This window comes from Kogia breviceps, chromosome 17 (assembly GCF_026419965.1).
Source record: "Kogia breviceps isolate mKogBre1 chromosome 17, mKogBre1 haplotype 1, whole genome shotgun sequence".
Lineage (NCBI taxonomy): Eukaryota > Metazoa > Chordata > Mammalia > Artiodactyla > Physeteridae > Kogia > Kogia breviceps.
The window spans coordinates 25,427,850-25,446,636 of NC_081326.1; the positions used below are offsets into that span (position 1 = coordinate 25,427,850).

At 37.0% G+C, this 18,787-nt stretch overlaps 2 protein-coding genes across 16 annotated transcripts in view; both read left to right on the plus strand.

Moving 5' to 3' along the window:
• Positions 1-18,787, plus strand: part of RALYL (RALY RNA binding protein like) — an 832,931-nt gene that overhangs the window by 174,940 nt on the left and 639,204 nt on the right. The gene's annotated exons all lie outside the window — the stretch shown is intronic.
• LOC131743778 (small ribosomal subunit protein eS27-like) lies at positions 11,653-11,940 on the plus strand. The gene has a single exon (XM_059042737.2). It carries the CDS (start codon positions 11,653-11,655, stop codon positions 11,938-11,940), a length of 288 nt encoding a protein of 95 aa, XP_058898720.1.

An 18,787-nucleotide genomic window follows, 5' to 3' on the forward strand; every position in this document is an offset into this window, starting at 1 on the left:
TATCCTACATTCAACAACTTCTCAAAAACAGGAAATTTAAAAACCTGAAAAATACAAAATGCTAGTGTCTTGCCATTTTAAGAAGCAGTGTTTCTTGAAGTGGATTAGCATTTCCTTTCCTATGCACGCTTTAGAAGCTGTGCGTAGTTCTAATTATGTCAGACTGTATATTCAACTTGTAATTTTGAGGTTTAAAAATTAGAAAAGTATGTAAGAAAGTATAATTGACACTATTTAAAAATAGTTCAATTAAATACTGCTACAATATTTGTGTTGTGCTTGAAAATATGTACAGTTTTTTCAATGGTAATACCTTTTCCTGTCCTTAAATATATCTATAGAATGCCTTGATTTTAACATTCCCTTTTTTCCAACATTATCTTTTACAAACATTAATAAGAGTTGTTGCTTTTAGAAACTCTAAAGGAAATAATATCTGGAAAACCCTCTGTAGCTTAAAGTCAGTCATTAAAACTCACAGTAGGGTAAGTAATTAGAACTACCTACTCTTAACTTGTAAATAAGCATAATTCGTTCCAAAGAGGAAATATCGAAACTTGGTTCATGTCTACTGTAATGTGTTACTCAGATGCTGAGCATTTCACATTAAGAACTTATTTCAACAACCACAACAGAGACCAAATCTGAACTGCTGATGTGGCTGTTCTACAGTGAATGGGCTAATGTTGTATTTACTGTGATTTCAGAATGCATATGAAATAATTTTTTGTGCCTTTAATCTGAGTGACATGATAAGCCCCACTCCTCACTTTGTGTGAAACTATTCCATCAGACTTACACAGGTTTGATGTTCCAGCTACCTGGATAGTGTTCTAGCACTCCAATATTCAAGTCTGCGGCTGTGCTGGAAATGAGGCAGTGGGCACCCAGGTCAGAGCCACAGAGAAGTTGGGAAGTGGACTGAGTACATCCACTAGGGAGGCACTGGAAGAAACTGGACAATTAGGAAACGGGGACAGGAGGGCTAGGCTTGCTGCCATAGTTGATGGCGTGGCTGCTTCAGAGCTGCAGTGAATCTCATCACATATCCTGTATATCAAAGAAGATATCCAAAGCCACAGCTCGCCCAAAAAGCCAATGACTAATTTTTTTATCCATTGATGTCATTCTTAGCTGGGTTTAAAATGGAAAGCAGAAGCAGGTCAGGCTGAGTCATACTCACAAGGCAGAATTTGGGAGAAGCAGGAATCAAAGGCTGGACCAGATGGCATTTTAAATCTGCAGAAAACTGTGTTTGAGAATAGCTGACCAAATAAACAATGAAAAATAATAACTGACCCTGGAAGGAGAACATGCTCCTGGGAGATGGGTGGGTGAGGAAGTCAAGACAAAATTGTCTGTGTGAGGCTTCGCCAGAGAGAAAGTTCTTTTGATAGGCAGCCTGATGTAGCAGAACAAGCCTCTGCTTTGGGGTGAGACAAACACAAGTTTATTCTCATACACTGGCTGTGTGATTCTGAGCAAGATACTTACTTAATCTCTGTTTCTTCATCTGTAAAATTCCAAAAATAATTCTTATCTTCCAGGTTATTCTATTTAAAATCGAACAAGTACTGTACCTGATAATGTAGTAGAGAATCAGTGAACATTATTATGTTGAAGTTTCAGTGGATGGAAAGTGCCTTTAACATGCATTCATTCACTCCATCATTTCTTCCTTCATTCATTCAGTAAGCAATTCTTGAATAGACACAAAATGCCAGAGAGTGCTGGAGGCAGAGGATACAATCAGGAGATAGCTACACTTTCCTTAGAATATAGATCACTGGTAGCAAAGTATCCGCATAGTACTTGCTACAGAGGGGAAGGCACCAAGATTTAAGTAAAGTACAGAGAGGAATTGCATGAGTTGGGTATTTCTTCTTATTGGGATTATAATGGTTTCAGACATCTCAACATTTCATGTGTCCCTAATTAATTCTCTCTAGAGGGATTTCTTCCTCTCTGGGTAATAGCACTTTAGCCAGTCTCACAGGAATTTAGGCACTACTAAAGGCTTTCATATATATATATATATATATATATATATATATATATATATATATATGAAATGTATGTGTATATACATATATATAATATAAATTATATTAGAGTTTGAGTAAGAAAGCAGAACCACCATGAGTGGTTTAGACTAAGGGATTTTTTTTATTATTGGGATTAAACATTTCACAATTGTAAGAAACACTGGGAGAATACAGATCTGAAAAGGGGTGATTGAGGGATCCGAAAAAACACTAATTAATGGTGAAGAAGTTCTGTGGAAAGCTGCTACCTATGCATGTGATGACAAGCATGCTGTCCTTGTAAGTCAACTGGGCAGCTGGACGTAAAGCAGAGATAAAGCAAGGACAAGCTGGGAGCCATGAGGACACTCTGGAACCCACAAGGACAAATCAAAAGCCACGTCCATCTGTCACTACACCTAAACTCAGTGTTGTTGGCTATTTGCTGAAGAAACTGATGGCCTTCATCAGGGACCTGCACATGCACCTCACTCAGGACACCAAGGAACTGGAAGAGGGTGGGGAGAAGGGTGAGTTTGAACGAACCGCCAGTTTGGCTGCTTTCCTCTGCAATATTGTGCCATCAAATTAGCCACAAAGTGAGTGAAATGCAGCGGCTTGTAGGGCCCTGCACAGACCTCTTGAGGATAATGAGTGATGCTTTATCACCACCTTCCAAACATCGTGTATATTCCTGTATGGCCAACCTAACCCAATACCACAAAGGAAAGAGAATTCCGGGAGATTCAGTTTTCAGCCTTTCTAGGTTGGCACAGTGCAAAACCACCCCTGAGAGAGGGAAGCCTTTTGGTATCATTATCCTTATAGACAAGCTCCCTGAAGTGTGATTGCATTTAACCTTGTCTGCATCTGTGATTCTCAAAAAGAGGTGGAGGAGGAGTTGAGAAGGGTAGAGCTAGGCGAATAAGGGGAGGCATCCAAGAATCACTTGAGGAGCATTTTCTAACTGCTCACCTCTGCTTCTGTTTCTTCACCTCCCAACGCCCTGAGATTTTAATTGCGTATTTTGATTTAGAGCAAGAGAACTTATTCTGCTACTGCTGCAAAAATCACCACACAGCAATTACTGATACTGGTGGAAATGTGCCCCTTCCATTGGATATGTCTGTGTGGAATATAGATGAGGACTGCTGTTTTGTATTCTATAGTAGTATTTGTTTTTACTACTGAATTCTCGGCTCCTTAAAGGCAAGAGGAGAGTCTTTCTTCTGTCTTTCACACTCTGTTCCAGTTTATGTTCGGTTTTGTTCTGTAGTAACTCTCAGTTCTCAAACTCAGGTGCCCTCAAGGGCCAAATACACAACACAAATGTGAGAGCAAAGAGGATGGTGGGGGCTGAGTGCTAGAACCAGAGTAGCAGTACCTACCCTAAAGCCATTCACATGGGGTGGGGTGAGTGGGAGTCAGGGGTGGGAGAGAGAGGAGTGAGAGTGATTGATAGGGGAAGAGACCAAATAAAATGCATATACCATTACCACCTGCCCCACTCCCTGGGGACGTCTACACACCACCTGTCATCACTTCTGAGAAAATGGTGGAGGTTGCCATTTTAATATATAAAGTTTACTTTTATTACTAGGAGCCTAAGGTTCATGCAATGTGACTTACATTAAGGAATCAAGTATTATGGATTATACTGTGACCAGCAAATGATGTTCATAAGCAATACAGATCTCTAACAGCTTTGACAATAACCCTTTAATGGAAACTAAAATTAAAAATTTTAATATTTTGATGAAGTAGCATATGACCTACTTAAAAAGCCCTTTATTGCAACTTATTGACATAGCTGGAGGAAAATAAGAAGTGTACTAATATATAACATTGGCTTATTTGTTCACCCAATTAGTAAAATATTAGGAGTTTAATAACATTAAAACTGTGAATGTGATCTGGTATTAAATAAAATGTCATTTACTGTTATAGTTAAATTTACTAAAAGAGTAAGTGATCCTGAATTTACAAAAATAAATAATATTTATGTTAGTAAAAAGTCTGTATGTTGTGATAAATCTTGTTTCATAAATGCTAACTTATAAAACATGACTTTGCATTTTAAAAATTTTACAAACAATACTTATTAGGAAAGTACATTCCACACCAGTTCTTCAGTTCATAATTTTTTCTAGTTGTTCAGTTTAAGCTTTTAAAATGTTGCTAAAATGTTACATTGGAAAATTAATTGACACATTTTAAGATAAATTAACATATAATTTAGAAAAGTCTACCATATGTGGGATACAGAAATTTAGAGAAAATCTTATTTTCAGTTCCAATTTTCAATTTTTTTTTAACTTTCTATGCAATGCATGTACCCCCGCATGCATTTCAGGGCACAAACCTCCACTGGCAGTGAGAGGCACTATTAAACTTTCATAGGTAACAAACCAGAGATGACAACTGGGACATGCTTGGTGCTTTTGGAACTGTTCGCTGATGAACAAATAACTGAATGAGTAAGTAAATAAATGAACGATTTCTACGCTTTGATTATTAACTAGTCTTCCTTTTAATGGTAAACTATCCTCCAGTCAGTTGTTAAAATACATAGCTGTTTGGGAGTTTTGAGATACACCTGTCTGATACATTTTATACTTTACATAATGTTCCACCCGTCCTTTCTTACATATTGAAGGTACAAATATGTCTCTCATATATTCATCCAATATTTTTGTCATTTACAGCTAGACACTACTTGTTTTTCTTTTCCAGAGTTTATTAATTACTTATAAATCACTCTTCATCTGTAGGATGAAACAGATTTACAGTGTTGCAAAACTAATGTTGGCCACAAAAGTCAATACCTTGCCTACAGTCTATAAGCTATTTATGTAAAAAATTGATGTTAGTCATTATAACCCAATTTGTATCATAAATAAAGGGATAAAAAATTGAACGGTTAAAAAGAAATTATTGGCAGCAGAAGGTACCACTGATAGGGCCTAGAAAATTAAAGTAAATTTATTTTATGAAAGCAGTGAGATACATATGATGGGAAAAGAATAAAGCTTTATGGGTTGGTGAGCCTGTGTGCTAACTCAATACTGACATTATATTAATCAGAGTTTTTGGTTGTAAACAACAGAGAGCAAATATGGGTTTTAACCATGAAAGGAATTTTTTTTGGAAGGAAGTGGTTAGCTCATAGAGTTAAATGGAATGCTGGAAACCACAGATTTCAAAATGGTTAGGAACCTAAGACAGCTACTTGGCAAAATCATGCCATTGGAATAGTGGCTAGGATCATTCTGTTGCTGATACTGGACCCCACACTGACCATACTGACACTATTGGCACTGACACCACACGTGGGTGCTGCACTGTGGCTGTGGTTATAGTTGGTTTTTAACTGCCCTTAATTCATTGGGTCACTTGCTCTAGATTCACAGTCCCAGATGATGTCTTCCTGAGTCACATGTTGATGCTCTGAGGCCTGGAACCAGAGAGAGCAAGCAAGTAACTGGAATGTTCTGGTTCTGCTGCGGGGGGCGGGGAAGACCTTACCTCTAACCAAAAGATAATAGGAAGACAGAGTCTCCAAAACTGGAAGCATGAATTGTATGTATGTTAAAGTGAAATTTGTATGTATCAAAATGACTAATAAACACTAAAACCATTAAAAAGCCATGTGATCTAAGAGGGCATATGATTCAACTTCTCTGGATATAATTTTCTTTTATTTTTCATTAATCAGTTAATTTATTTGGCTGCCTTGGGTCTTAGTTGCAACCTGTGGGATCTTTCATTGTGGCGTGAGGGCTTCTTTAGTTGCGGCGCACTTGCTTGTCTCTAGTTGTGGCGCACGGGCTCCAGAGTGCACAGGCTCAGTAGTTGTGGTGCGTGAGCTTAGTTGCCCTGCGGCACGTGGGATCTTAATTCCCTGACTAGGGATCGAACCCGCATGCCCTGCATTGGAAGGTGGATTCTTAACCACTGGACCACCAGGGAAGTCCTTGGATATAATTTTCAAACCTGCAAAATAAAGACGGGATATCCATAATGTCTACCTTAAAGCAGCATAGGTTTTAAGTTCACTTGGAAAGATAATGCAAGCACACTGTGCAAACAACAACAACAATCACTGAGAATCTGGACCACTGGGGGTGAAATGATAGAGTACTGGTAAAGAAAATGTTTACACTATTTGATAACTAATGATATCAGAGATGAGTAACTTGGAGGCTAGTCAGCTCTTTGCCTGCATGATGTATACAATTCACCACTTCCATGAACACCATGACAGCTAGATGTTATTACTTTTAAGGCAAATTTTCACAAGAGTGATGAAAAGGACAAGAGCTTTTGGGAGGAACAGGAAATAGAGTCTGTGACAGAACATAGCAATCTTTCAGGTTATTTACAACAGGAAGTGGGGTAAACTACATTGTGGAGTTTGGGGAAAAACATTACAGAAATTCTCTTGAAAACAAAGCCAGCTACATAGTGATTGAAGAGAAATGTACCTCATATAATATACCTTTATATGTTTCATAATTTTTCATATCTTTCAATATAGTTTACATCTGTAAGAAAAAATGTTACTACTTTTCAGATGCCTTAACAAATCCAAAGGTTAGAATCATCATAGAAGTACTCAAGTATTTTTCAGAATATTTTTATTTTAGCAAATTTTGCCTTGAGACATAACAGGCTCCCCCATAATTCTTTTGATAATAACTAACACTTTTATAGCACCTTTTATCTAAGACCACTTCAGTATCACTATAATTTTTCCCTATCCATTTGCTCATAATTTAGTTAAGGTATCTAAGCAAATATGTAATATTGAAAGGGCTTAAGCCTAAGTGGACTAGAATTTTTAAAAAGCTGTGTTTCATTGATTAAAATTTTAAAAAAAGATTGTAGAACTGCACTATCACCAACTCTTTGTGCTTAGGAAGTCACTTTTTCTCTCCCCTTTTCAATGTTCTCATATGACAATGAGGGAGTGTCGTAAATGATATCTAAGATTACTTTCATCTCCGAATCTATGTGATTTCATCATACCACTCCTTCATCAAGTTACAAACTCGCACTGTGTGCATAAGTAGTATTGAGTTGATTTTTCTTGACATATTTAACTCTCCTGTTAAGAAGTTGTAGCTGACAATGGAAAGTTAAATGTGTAAGAAACACAAATGTCCATGTATCTATTTGGATATGTGCTCTCTCACTCTCTCTCTCAAAGAGAATTATAGATATAGGTAGATAGATCTCTGTGTATATACATGTGTGTTCTTAAATTATGATAACATAATTTATTCTATGGATATTTATATTTGTCCTATTATAATTCCTGATGTAAGTCTCTTATTTAAAAACCTTACGGCATGTTTTGGAATTTATAATCTGAAAAGTAATATAATGCATATACCATGTTTTATATTAACACCCCCAGAAGGATTTGGACAGCAACCCATACTCAAATATTCTACAAATATTTCTACATTCAAATATTTCTATGTTGAAATATATTTACTATTCACAAATAAACATTGCAGTTGAATTTTTACCATGTGCATGTATTATACTTAAATAAAATCAAAATACTATTAAAAAAAGAAAAGCAGATATTGTGTTCAGAAAATAAAACCTTGATGTTTAAAAAAAGAAAAAAACCAAACTTTAACAGCTTCACATCAAGTTCATGCCTAGTTTGCCAAATTAGTTCAGATCAGGTCAAGTTTGGGCATCAAATGAATTAAAAACAAAACCTTTAGTTTTGAGAGATTTTTGGATTTTATGTATGTGCACAGTGGATTTTGAACATGTTTATGCTTTGTCTGACCAGAAAGGCCCTTTTTTTTTTTTTTTTTTTTTTTTTTTTTTTTGCGGTGCGCAGGCCTTTCACTGTTGTGGCCTCTCCCATTGCGGAGCACAGGCTCTGGACGCGCAGGCTCAGCGGCCATGGCTCACGGGCCCAGCCGCTCTGCGGCATGTGGGATCTTCCCGGACCGGGGCACGAACACGCGTCCCCTGAATCGGCAGGCGGATTCTCAACCACTGCGCCACCAGGGAAAACCAAAGCCCTCTTTTTACAAACAGTTTTTGGGTTCGCTTCTGTTCCAACTAGATGTTCTGCATTGAAGCTTAATGGCGTCTACAGACCACATCCCTTGCTGGGCACAGGTGCTTAGCCCACCTGGGGACATTTACCTTCAGCTATGACAATCATATTTTTCCTTGGGACTTTTAAATTTCAGCAAAAAGACATGAGTGCATCTGTCACTTTCTCTCTGGTGGCAGAGGTTTAAAAACCATCAGGAGCCATGTTTCTTGGCTTGCGGGAAAAGTTTGGCCGCACAGAGAGAAAATGAAGGGAGCCTATATGGAGCTACAAAGGTGAGAATTGGAGAGTGTCCTGTCAGCGTTGCAGTCTCTGATTCTTGTTCCTGAAGCATCCCATTTGCAACCCTCTCCTTTCCAACAGTTTTGTGGTTCCCATGGCTTTAACAAACTAGTGTACATTCATTTACCTTTAGTAGTTTGAGCTGGGTTTTAATTCTTTTCATCTGAAAGACCCCTAACCAAGGATGGAAATATCTTTGTTGAGCTGCAGATGTTCGTTTTGATATATGAGCCTTTCCATTTGTCTTGAGTCCTGCAGAGTAACCCAGGTGCACATTAATACCTCCATCTCTGAAGGGCAAGCCTGTTTAATCAGAGGTAATGCTGTGGCAGCAACTTAACCCAGACATCTCCTTTGCTTAACACAGCAGAAGTTTGTTTCATGTTTACTGTACCTCTAAGTCAGTTTGCAGAGAGCTCTGCCTCATGTGGTCACCCATGGGCCAGGCTGACAGAGGTTCCACCATCTTTTACTTGCACCCTCTGGGAAAGGTGGCCTCCTGGTCACTGTGAAGAGGAGGAGAGGACTGAGGGATCAAGCACATGCTCTGAAATGCTTGTGTCAGGAGTGACACACACCACTTCTGTGCACAGCCTTTTGTACAGAGAGAGTCAGTGACTCTACTGACGTAGCTGAGGGCTCCTGGTGCTGAGAAATGGAGAGCGGAGTGCATGGGTTATTCCGTGAACTGCAGCCACTCTGTCATGTTGGAATCCAATAAAATCTAGACTTAAGTTTAAGGGGTATCAAACTTAACAGTTTTGATGGACGAAACTTTTTTCTTGGAAAATAATTAATCGATGGAGGCCAAAGGAAAAGAGATTATCTGAGAGCAGCCTCTGTAGGGGGCTGTGTGCCAGCTTTCTGTCAGTAAAGGCTTCTGATTGGAGTTCTGGGTTCTGCACGTTGTTTCTCTTCTCTGACTGTGAAGACACCTTTCTGTCCAATTCAGTCATTTCCTACAGATCTTCTGATCAAGATTTAAGTGATAGATGAAGGGAACTGGGGAAGGGCAGTGGGAGAGTAGGTTATAGAAACATTTCCAGGAGAATTCCTTTCTCCTTTAATCACTAGTTTTACTTTCACTCAAGCATGTTAATGTAGATGTTCTTAAGTCAGGAGTATATTTATTTTGAACCTTTTAACACTGCAAATCATCTAGCTGAGTTTCATATTCTAAAAGAACAAGGTAAATACATGACACTAGTGAATGGAAAATATTAATCTCTCACATGCTTTAGTTTAAATAGTTATAGGATAAGTGCTCTTCTATTAAAATACATTAGCCTATAGCAAAGCATTAAAAAGTTCTAATGAATCCTTTTCTTCCCAAAGAAAACTATTTAAGCATTCAATCAGTTTATATAATGGATTAAAACAGAACATAATTTTGGTGGCACAATTTCAAAACAGAAGGAATTAGAGACATTCAGATACTGAACATTCAACACAAGCTATGTTTTCAGCAGGGAGTCTTATTTGACCTTTCTTCATTCTAATTCCATCAATTTCAAATTTCATTAACAGCAATGGGACACAAAAAATTTCAACAGTGATGCTTTACAAAACCCTGCAAGTTTTGAATAATATTGGTCTTTGTCATCATTTTATTTCCAAGTGTATGTGTTTATATTCTTTTGCTGAGGAATGACTCAGTATTTCTCCCAGTGGGCATTGAAGAATTAAGTTTTAAAAGACAATGAGTAGTCAGTTTCACTGTGTATAGCTGAAATAATCTGATTTAACTTGGTTATGTGTAAAAATTGGGGTAAGACTAAGAGAATTACCTAATTACCTTTTGAGAAGACTAAGATGAATTAACTAACCTTCTGAATCATCTGCTAAAATAATTAGATTTTCAAGAAAAAGAAGTTATTATTTTCATGTAAATTAAAGGTGTTTTCAGAGTAGTTAGAACTAACACAGGACATTATACACACACACCCCCGCCCACCACACCCATCCATACATGCATAAAGTGATGTTTTGTGTTTCAGTGTATATTGTCCATGAATTGTGTAAATGACAAGCTGTATGATTTGTTCAGTAAAATTAGTATTTTAGAGTGGTAAGGGACAGAAGTAGGGACAAAAGAAACCAATGCAAGTTCCCAGCTTCAAAACAGCAGGTGTGCTACAAGTGATTATCAGTGTAGACTCTTCAGTACTGCTAGATGGTGGTGGTTAGCTCCATGTATTAGGACTTGAATAATTACACAAACTACAGTTTGGTAAGTGGTCAGAAATATTTTCAACACTGTGAAGGAGCAAACTGGCAGAAGCCTGGCAGCAGGATGAGGGCAGTACCTTTTATTCACTTCGTGGGACTTAGGAGGTTAGGGTTGCTCTGTGGTCAGTAGGTTATCAGATTATCGGAGGTTACAAAACAAAGTCTCAGATTATCAGAGGTTGCAGAAATGCCTTGTTTCAGAGAAAGGAGAGAAAAAGAGTCTTACTAATAAGATTATTATTTCTGGATTAAAAAATCCTCAAAGTGTGCTACTACTGAAAAATTAAATTATTAGGCAAACACACACTGGTCTGTGATGTTGAGAATAGAGATTGAATAGAATAGAGTGCTACTCCTTTTCCTCATAATCCATTTCTCTCATGCCTCCTCACAGAAGCCCACTGATTTTGCATTATGTTTAGTTTCTTAAAAGTCTCCCAGAATCTCTATTTCTACTGTCTTCTATTCCCCTGTTAAAGGAAACCTCTTCAATTCCCATTTATTCAGTTTATTACATGCCAGGAGCTGGGCTAAACACAATGTATTTAATATTATCTGGTTAAAATAATTTGTGATAACAAGCATTGACACTATTTTTTTCTTCACCATGCAACATATCTGTGGGCTATATCATAGGAGGGAGATGTTTAGAGATTTTTAGTGGAAATATTTAGTGGCATTTAATACCCCGCACTCTCTCTTTCCAACAAACAAAAAACAACAAAACTGTTCAAAACTTACTACTTCCTTATTATATTTCTATATTACATTTTTTTGTGATTATAACTGCAACTGTCATAATCATAAAAGAGAGCAATGTAAGATCTCTGGAGCTCAAATTCAGGAAAAATGGAAAACAAATTTATAGTAATCATTCATATGTATATAGGGGAAACTTTTGACATTTTATTTAAGTGAACTTACTGGACACTAAAATCCAAAGTCCTTAGGTGGCTACGTTCTGAAACACTGACTCATAACATTAAAAAATTATTAGACTTTCTAGGATGATGACTTCCCCATGAGAAGATGCCTCTTGCAAAGGATGTCCTTCATCCCTCTGCAAGACAGAAGAGGAAACACAAGAAGAAGTGCCTGGTGCAGAGCCCCAATTCCTACTTCATGAATGTGAAATGGCCAGGATGCTATAAAATCACCACTGTCTTTAGCCATGCACGAACAGCAGTTTTGTGTGTTGGCTGCTCTACTGTCCTCTGCCAGCCTGCAAGAGGAAAAGCAAGGCTTACAGGAGGATACTTCTTCAGACAGAAGCAGCATTATGCAGCATTAAGCAGCTATGCGGCTGCTTCCCACTAGCTATCTATTTTACGTTTGGTAGTGTATGTATGTCAATGCCACTCTTTGTAATAAACATTAAAGAACATTCAACTTAATTTGCTGAAGTAGATATAAATAATTTATAAAGATAATGTCATTCAACAAAAGACTGAAAATGTGTAAGAGTGAAACGTGAAGTCTTTGGCCAAAACATATCCACTACTTTGTAATGGTCAGTGTACCAGAATCCTGGCTGATTAAGCAATGTGACTGCCATCCATCAAGGCTTCAAAAAGACTAGTGATTTTCATTTTCTAATCTTGCAACCTGGTGGACTAAAACAAATTGTCAGTGTACACCCTTTGAAGAGAAAATAATGAAATGTGAGAATGGTGAGTGAATATTTTTCCATGATTTATTTAAAGAATTTAGTAAAGCAATAAGATTATTAACTGAATGATGCTGCCCACGTGGGGCTTTTAAAATAATGTTTAATACAGTAGTCTCTTTTTAGAACACTTTGAGAATTTCTTGCTTGGAGAGATAAACTCTGTGTTCTTAATTATCCTGAAACAAGTATAGTTAAAAATAGATTTTCCCATAATAGTTTTACCTCCAAGGGAATGATATTTCATGTCTTTGTAGACATCTAAGAAGATATAATATAGGTATATTTAAAATTCAATTGCATAGACACCAGCATCCTTCTAAGAGCAATAGATGAGTTTGGGAGACTGGAGAATTGGCCTTCATAAAATCTCACTAGGCTTGTGCCTGAGTTATTTATTTATAAAATGGGAAAAATGCATTAATCATAAATGATAGCTTTTTAGAATACAGAGCAGAGTCTAGAACTATGATTATCGTGTGTTTCCCACAAGATCTAACTGATATGCTGTGTTGAGATGGTAACTTCTGTCCTTGAGACACTTCATTTGGCTCTTTTCACTGCTCTCTAGAAGAAAATAAAGCTCCTTACCCTGCTTTGAGTTTGCTGTAATATGGCATGTGATAATTTGGCATCGTAGCTTATTGCTTCAGGTAAACTCATAGTATGAGAATAGGAAACTATTTATTGAGTGCTAACCACATGCGAGATCAGATGTACTAGTTCTGGATTTCTATTGTTTGCCCCTATATATTGAACTGCTGCTGGTCTGTGAACTTCCATTTTAAGTTCAGTTTCGCCCTCGGAAGCTGCCTGTTCTCTCAGTACCTATTCTGCTATCGATTGCTGCCTGTTTTCTCAGACTTAGCTCCATGTTCTGTGGATATGTCCCAAATCACTTTCTCATTTAGATCAGGCTTCAGTCTGGAATATGGAAATTTACATTTGAACGGTACATTATAAAAGGAACAAAATTCTAATTGCCTCCCTGGGAAATCTCACTGAAGGAGGTATTGGGAAGATACTTAACAATTTTTGTAATCCTCTGATGGATTAGTTAATAATGATTTAATTGTAATAATTATCGATAATAACACTGGTGAGAGAGGTGATCAAATTAGGAGTAGATTAAAGTGTTTTTCACTGGTTTAAAAACAATGCTTTATGGCACTTTGACTGATTGTACAACTTTCATTCACATACAGGGAGGTCAAGAGTTGTTAGTGCGTACATTTCAAGTGCTTGTCAATAAGAGTAATACGTCCTAGCATTCATACTACTCTGATAGTGTATTTATATATATTCCTGATATCAGCTTTAGTAACGAATACAACTTGAAATAAATTTAATGACAATTAAAAAACTTTCCACAGGTGCCAGCTTATTAATGAAAAGATTTTCATCTACAGTGTACTCTCCTTCAAGGTATATGGAAATATGCCTTTAATTTGCTTTAACCCTGGTTGATTAATGCTAGAAGGTTTACATTGAGAATTTTTATGAATGACCCGATTTCACAGCATGTTTAGTGAATTGTGTTTTATCCATTACTCCATCATATGATTTGAAATTTTAGTGCTGGTAGTCTATATGTTTCTTGAAAGATTAGATGATTAATTTTCTTTTTTTAATGAGAAGACATTTATGTATGTATGTATGTATGTATGTATTTGTTTATTTATCTTTGTTTTGGGGGGTTTTTTTTGGCCACACCTTGCAACATGCGGGATCTTAGTTCCCAGCATGCAGGATCTTAGTTCCCTGACCAGGAACTAAGCCCCCTTCATTAGGAGCGCCGAGTCTTAACCACTGGACTGCCAGGGAAGTCCCAGGTAATTTATTACAGTAGAAAGAATAGGCACTTAGGTTAGAATTCTGGCTTTGCTTCATTTGATGTTGTGCAGGTTACTTAATTCCTTTAAAGCTTTGGTTTATTTATCTGCAAAATGGGATGAATGATGTCTATTTCATAGACTTCCTCTCTCCTCACATCCAATCCATTTTGAGCCCTGTAATTTCTTTCTGTAAAATACTTAAGAAGCGTAATATTTCTGAGATGTAAGCCAATGTATTTTCTTCCTGGGTAATCTCTAGTCCCTGGTTGCCCATAGGTTTACATCACGAACCACCCCTGGTGGACCTTCACTGGAGAGTTATTTTCATGTTATGGAGAAGATAATCTTTACACCTGGGTTCACAGGACCATGAGGCTTCCTGCCACTAAGAATAAATTTAGATCACATGGGAACAAAAATAGGAAAGCTTGTTCCTTTTGCTGCTTTAGAGTGCAAGTAAAGAGAAGCAAGCAGCCACGTTACACGTATTTCCTGTTTAAAATCCTAGAAGTGGAGAGGGAAAGGCAGCAGGTGCTTGGGTCTCTAATCATAAACTTGGGAGAAGACTGCAGCTGCCTGAGGTAGACCAGCATCAATGGTGGCGACCCAAGCAAAGTAGGAAAGTGGTATCACAAAATGCTTAAGAGAAAAGAGGGTCAAAAGTAGCCATCCCAGATTTGCCTGGCAGGATGTAGAAGTTTCTACCTGCTTTGCAATATATGGCATGATATATGCATTCAGCAGCAGTGTACTTGTATCAAGTCCCCCATGACTGAGCACGAGGTGTTCCCCTACAGAAGCTGAGGGCTGGGCAGCTTTGGAAGGAGCTGTTGGAGGACGTGGTTGATCTTAGAATGTCCACCAATGCCACCAAGTGAAGGTTAGGCCAAATCAGCAAAAACAAACAAACCAGCAAACAAACAAAAATGCCCCCCTCCCGATTCTAACAGTCATATCAGGAACAGAGAAGCCAGGAAAACTCCCAGTGATCAGGTCGTAAAGGGAAATCACCAAAAAGAAAGAGAAAACCCATTGTACAGCTGTGAACATGCCCCCTCTACTCTCAATGAGAGTGTTTACGCATCCTTCTTCACTAAAGTCACATTCTCCTATAATATCTTACATAATTTTAAAGCTTTACTATTTATTCCTAAGTCTTTAATCCAGAATGATTTGTTATATGTGTGTACCCATAGGAGGTGTAATCAGGATCTAACTTTACCATTTTCCATGGAGATATCTTCTCGTCAAGGAGCCATTTATTAAAAAGGTGCTTCTCTCCACATTGAATTGTAATACCACCGCTGTCAAACAGTATTTCTTTCTCTAAATATCTGTTTATCTATCTTATCATCTATCTACCTATCTATCTATCTATGGATTCCAATCTATTCCAATGTTTTATTTGTCCATCCCTATATAACTCAATACACCATGTTTATTTATTGCCACAGTTTTAAAATTAATCTTGGTATCTGGTCGGGAATGAGGCTTAACTTTGTTCTTTTCTTCAAAATTGAAAAATGTCACTTCTTGGCAGTTTTTTATAAATTTTAGGGTCAGTTTCTCTAATTCTGTGAGAAACTTTGCTAAGATTTTGATTGAAATTGATGTAAATTTATAGTTAAATTCAGAGACAAAGGACGTATTTGCAACGAATGGCCTCCATCCAACAACAAACAATCTCATGCTGTTTTTTTTCTGGTCTGCTAAAGTCTCCCAGCAATATTTTGTGAATGTCCAAAGGACAGCTCACACCTCTTGTTGGACATTTCTGGGTACGTTATTATTTTGTTGCTATTGTAAAAGGGTGTTTTATCTCCCCACTTATTCTTTCAAATCAGTTATTTCTGGTATAAAGGGATGTTATTGATTTTGTAGACTGCTATAACCCCAGCTTCTTTGCAGCAGTTTCCTTAGTCCTCAAACTTTCCAAATACAGTTTTATCTTTTCCTTACCAGCTTTAATATTAATAGAAGTTTAGACAGATGGTTCTTTATTATATTCCTAATTTTATGTGAATATTTTAAAATGCTTCCATTAAGTATTGTGTTTACTTTTCATTTTTGATAGCTATTCTTTATCAAGTTAAGGGGTTTAACTTTTTTTCTAAGCATATTTTTATTCAATAGACATTTTTTTTCAGTGCTGTTTTTTTCTTTTACTGAGATTGGTACATGGTTTTCCTTTTTTAACCTATTAAATTTAATGTTACTTTAGTAGATATTCTTGTGTTGAATCATACTCTGCTGACAATATTACTTTATCCTCTTTTTACATTCCCATTTCAACAATTACCAATGTATTTGTTGGTATGATTGTTTGTTTGTTTCTTTACCTTGTTTCAGGTGCCCCCATTTCTCAGTGTTTGACCTTGTCCTCAACCCCTTCCCCACTTGAAAATGTACATGTGCATCTCTTCCTTCTCTCAACACTCCTTCTTATCTTAAAGTAAAAGGTGTCCTTCTAGAGCATGGACTTGAGGATATGGGGAGGGGGAGGGTAAGCTGGGACGAAGTGAGAGAGTGACAGGGACATATACACACTACCAAACGTAGGGTGAATAGCTAGTGGGAAGCAGCCGCATGGCACAGGGAGATCACCTAGGTGGTTTGTGACCAAGGAACAAATAGAGGGGTGGGAGACGCAAGAGGGAAGAGATATGGGAACATATGTATATGTATAACTGATTCACCTTGTTGTAAAGCAGAAACTAACACACCATTGAAAAGCAATTATACTCCAATAAAGATGTTAAAAAAAAAAAAAAGGTGTCCTTAACCCTCACTCTTCCCCATTCTCTCTGTTTCACCATCTTTCCATCTTCTTCAGTTACTTATCCTATTTCATTTCTGATATACAGTTTCTTCTTTTCTACTACTTCCATATTCTCTGCTTCTAAAGGTGCTTATGCCCCTGTTCCCTGCAATTCCTTCGATCCGCATTTACACCCAAGATGGTTCACCCTTTTCTTTATTTGACATCAGATTTGTTTGTTTGTTTTGCCCCAGTGTGTGGCTTGGGAGATCTTAGTTCCCTCATCAGGGATCGAACCTGGGCCCTCAGCAGTCCCAACTGCTGGACTGCCCGGGAATTCCCCGACATCAGATATATTGGAGGGATAGAAAAGGCTTGGTGCTCAGGACCTCAGCTCCCCCACCCCACCATTGTTCTCAAACTGCACTAAGTTTATCTGTGACCTAATTAGTAAGTCAGTTAACCTGTTTTCATCCTTTATTCAATTGAATCTTCTTGATGCGTCTAACATGGCCTGCTGTCTTCTTGGTATAGTTGTTTTCATTAGTTTCTGTGACAATGGTTTTCTTTGATTTTCTTTCTATATACCGGATCATTATTGCTATAGCTTTTTTCCTTGCTGTCTCCCCTCTAAATATTAATGAATTTGTACATAGGAAAAAAACTAAAGGCATCTTTTGAAACATTAAAGGTCTGTTGAGTACATAAGTTTCACTGATGATTGGAAATTCTGTCTAATGTGGTTTTTGAATGCCTCTGAATTATAAATAAATTATATGATCAAATTAATATTATTAAAAATTTATTTTTTTGCATTAGAGGTATTTTCTCTCTTTTGTCTCTGTATTGATTGGGCATATCGTACATGAGAATGTCAAAAAGTGAACATCTTCTGGTTAAAGTACTTACATTTGGGATGGGAATTAAATATATGTTCTTTTTCAACATTAAACCAGCTCTAGGATAAAAAATTACTGCAGTCAAGTTTTTTTTTTTTAAATCGAAATATGACTAACATATCTCTTTTGAAATATTCTTAAAGTTGTCTTTAGTTTTTTTCCCATGGTTTAACATTGCTAATTCAGTCTACAAAAATCTGTACATAATACATACTGATGCATAAAGAAAATGCATCAGCTTACCAGATTGTTCTATGATGGCTTAGATTATCAAACATTTGCAAGTTAAATTCAATATTACTGTAAAAATTTAAAGAATTGGTAATAATCTGTCTGTTCTGTTAATGAATAACCAAAATTTTAAAGTTCTTCAAGCTATTTTATATGCTTATGAGGGTAGTTTGAATTATTCATTTTTATTTAAAAATTAAATGATGTTAAGCATACAGTGTTTGACGAATATAAAAATATATACTATTGAATTATAAATCATTTTCCCTCTAGCTTCCAACTTGAAATGCCAAGCATTTCACTGATCTTCATATTTCACGTAATATAGAACCATTTATGGTCCCTGTGCTGCCACATGGAAAATAGCAATACTCGTCAACCATTTAAGCTTCATAAAGCCAAAAGGCATTATTTCATTTGTGAGCTTCTTTTGTAATAAATACTGATCAACTCTCCTCTCTTATTTTTCTTTGTGACTTAACATGATGTTAGGCAGTTAGCACTCACCATGGAGGGTGTTTATTGGGTTTCTCCGTGGCAGGAGACCACAAGCTCAGTGAGGGTGGCAGCAGGTCTTTCTTATTTGCCATTATATTCTCAGCACTTAACATAATGCATGGTTAGCATGAATTAATGCATTTATTTTCAAACTTTTGTTTCTATGCCTTTGAATATAATTATTAATTAAAAATGAGCCACCCCTGTGTCTTTATCACTGCTCGGTCCCTAGGGCATCAGAAGAATATTACAACATGTTGCCTCCTGTCAAAGGCCT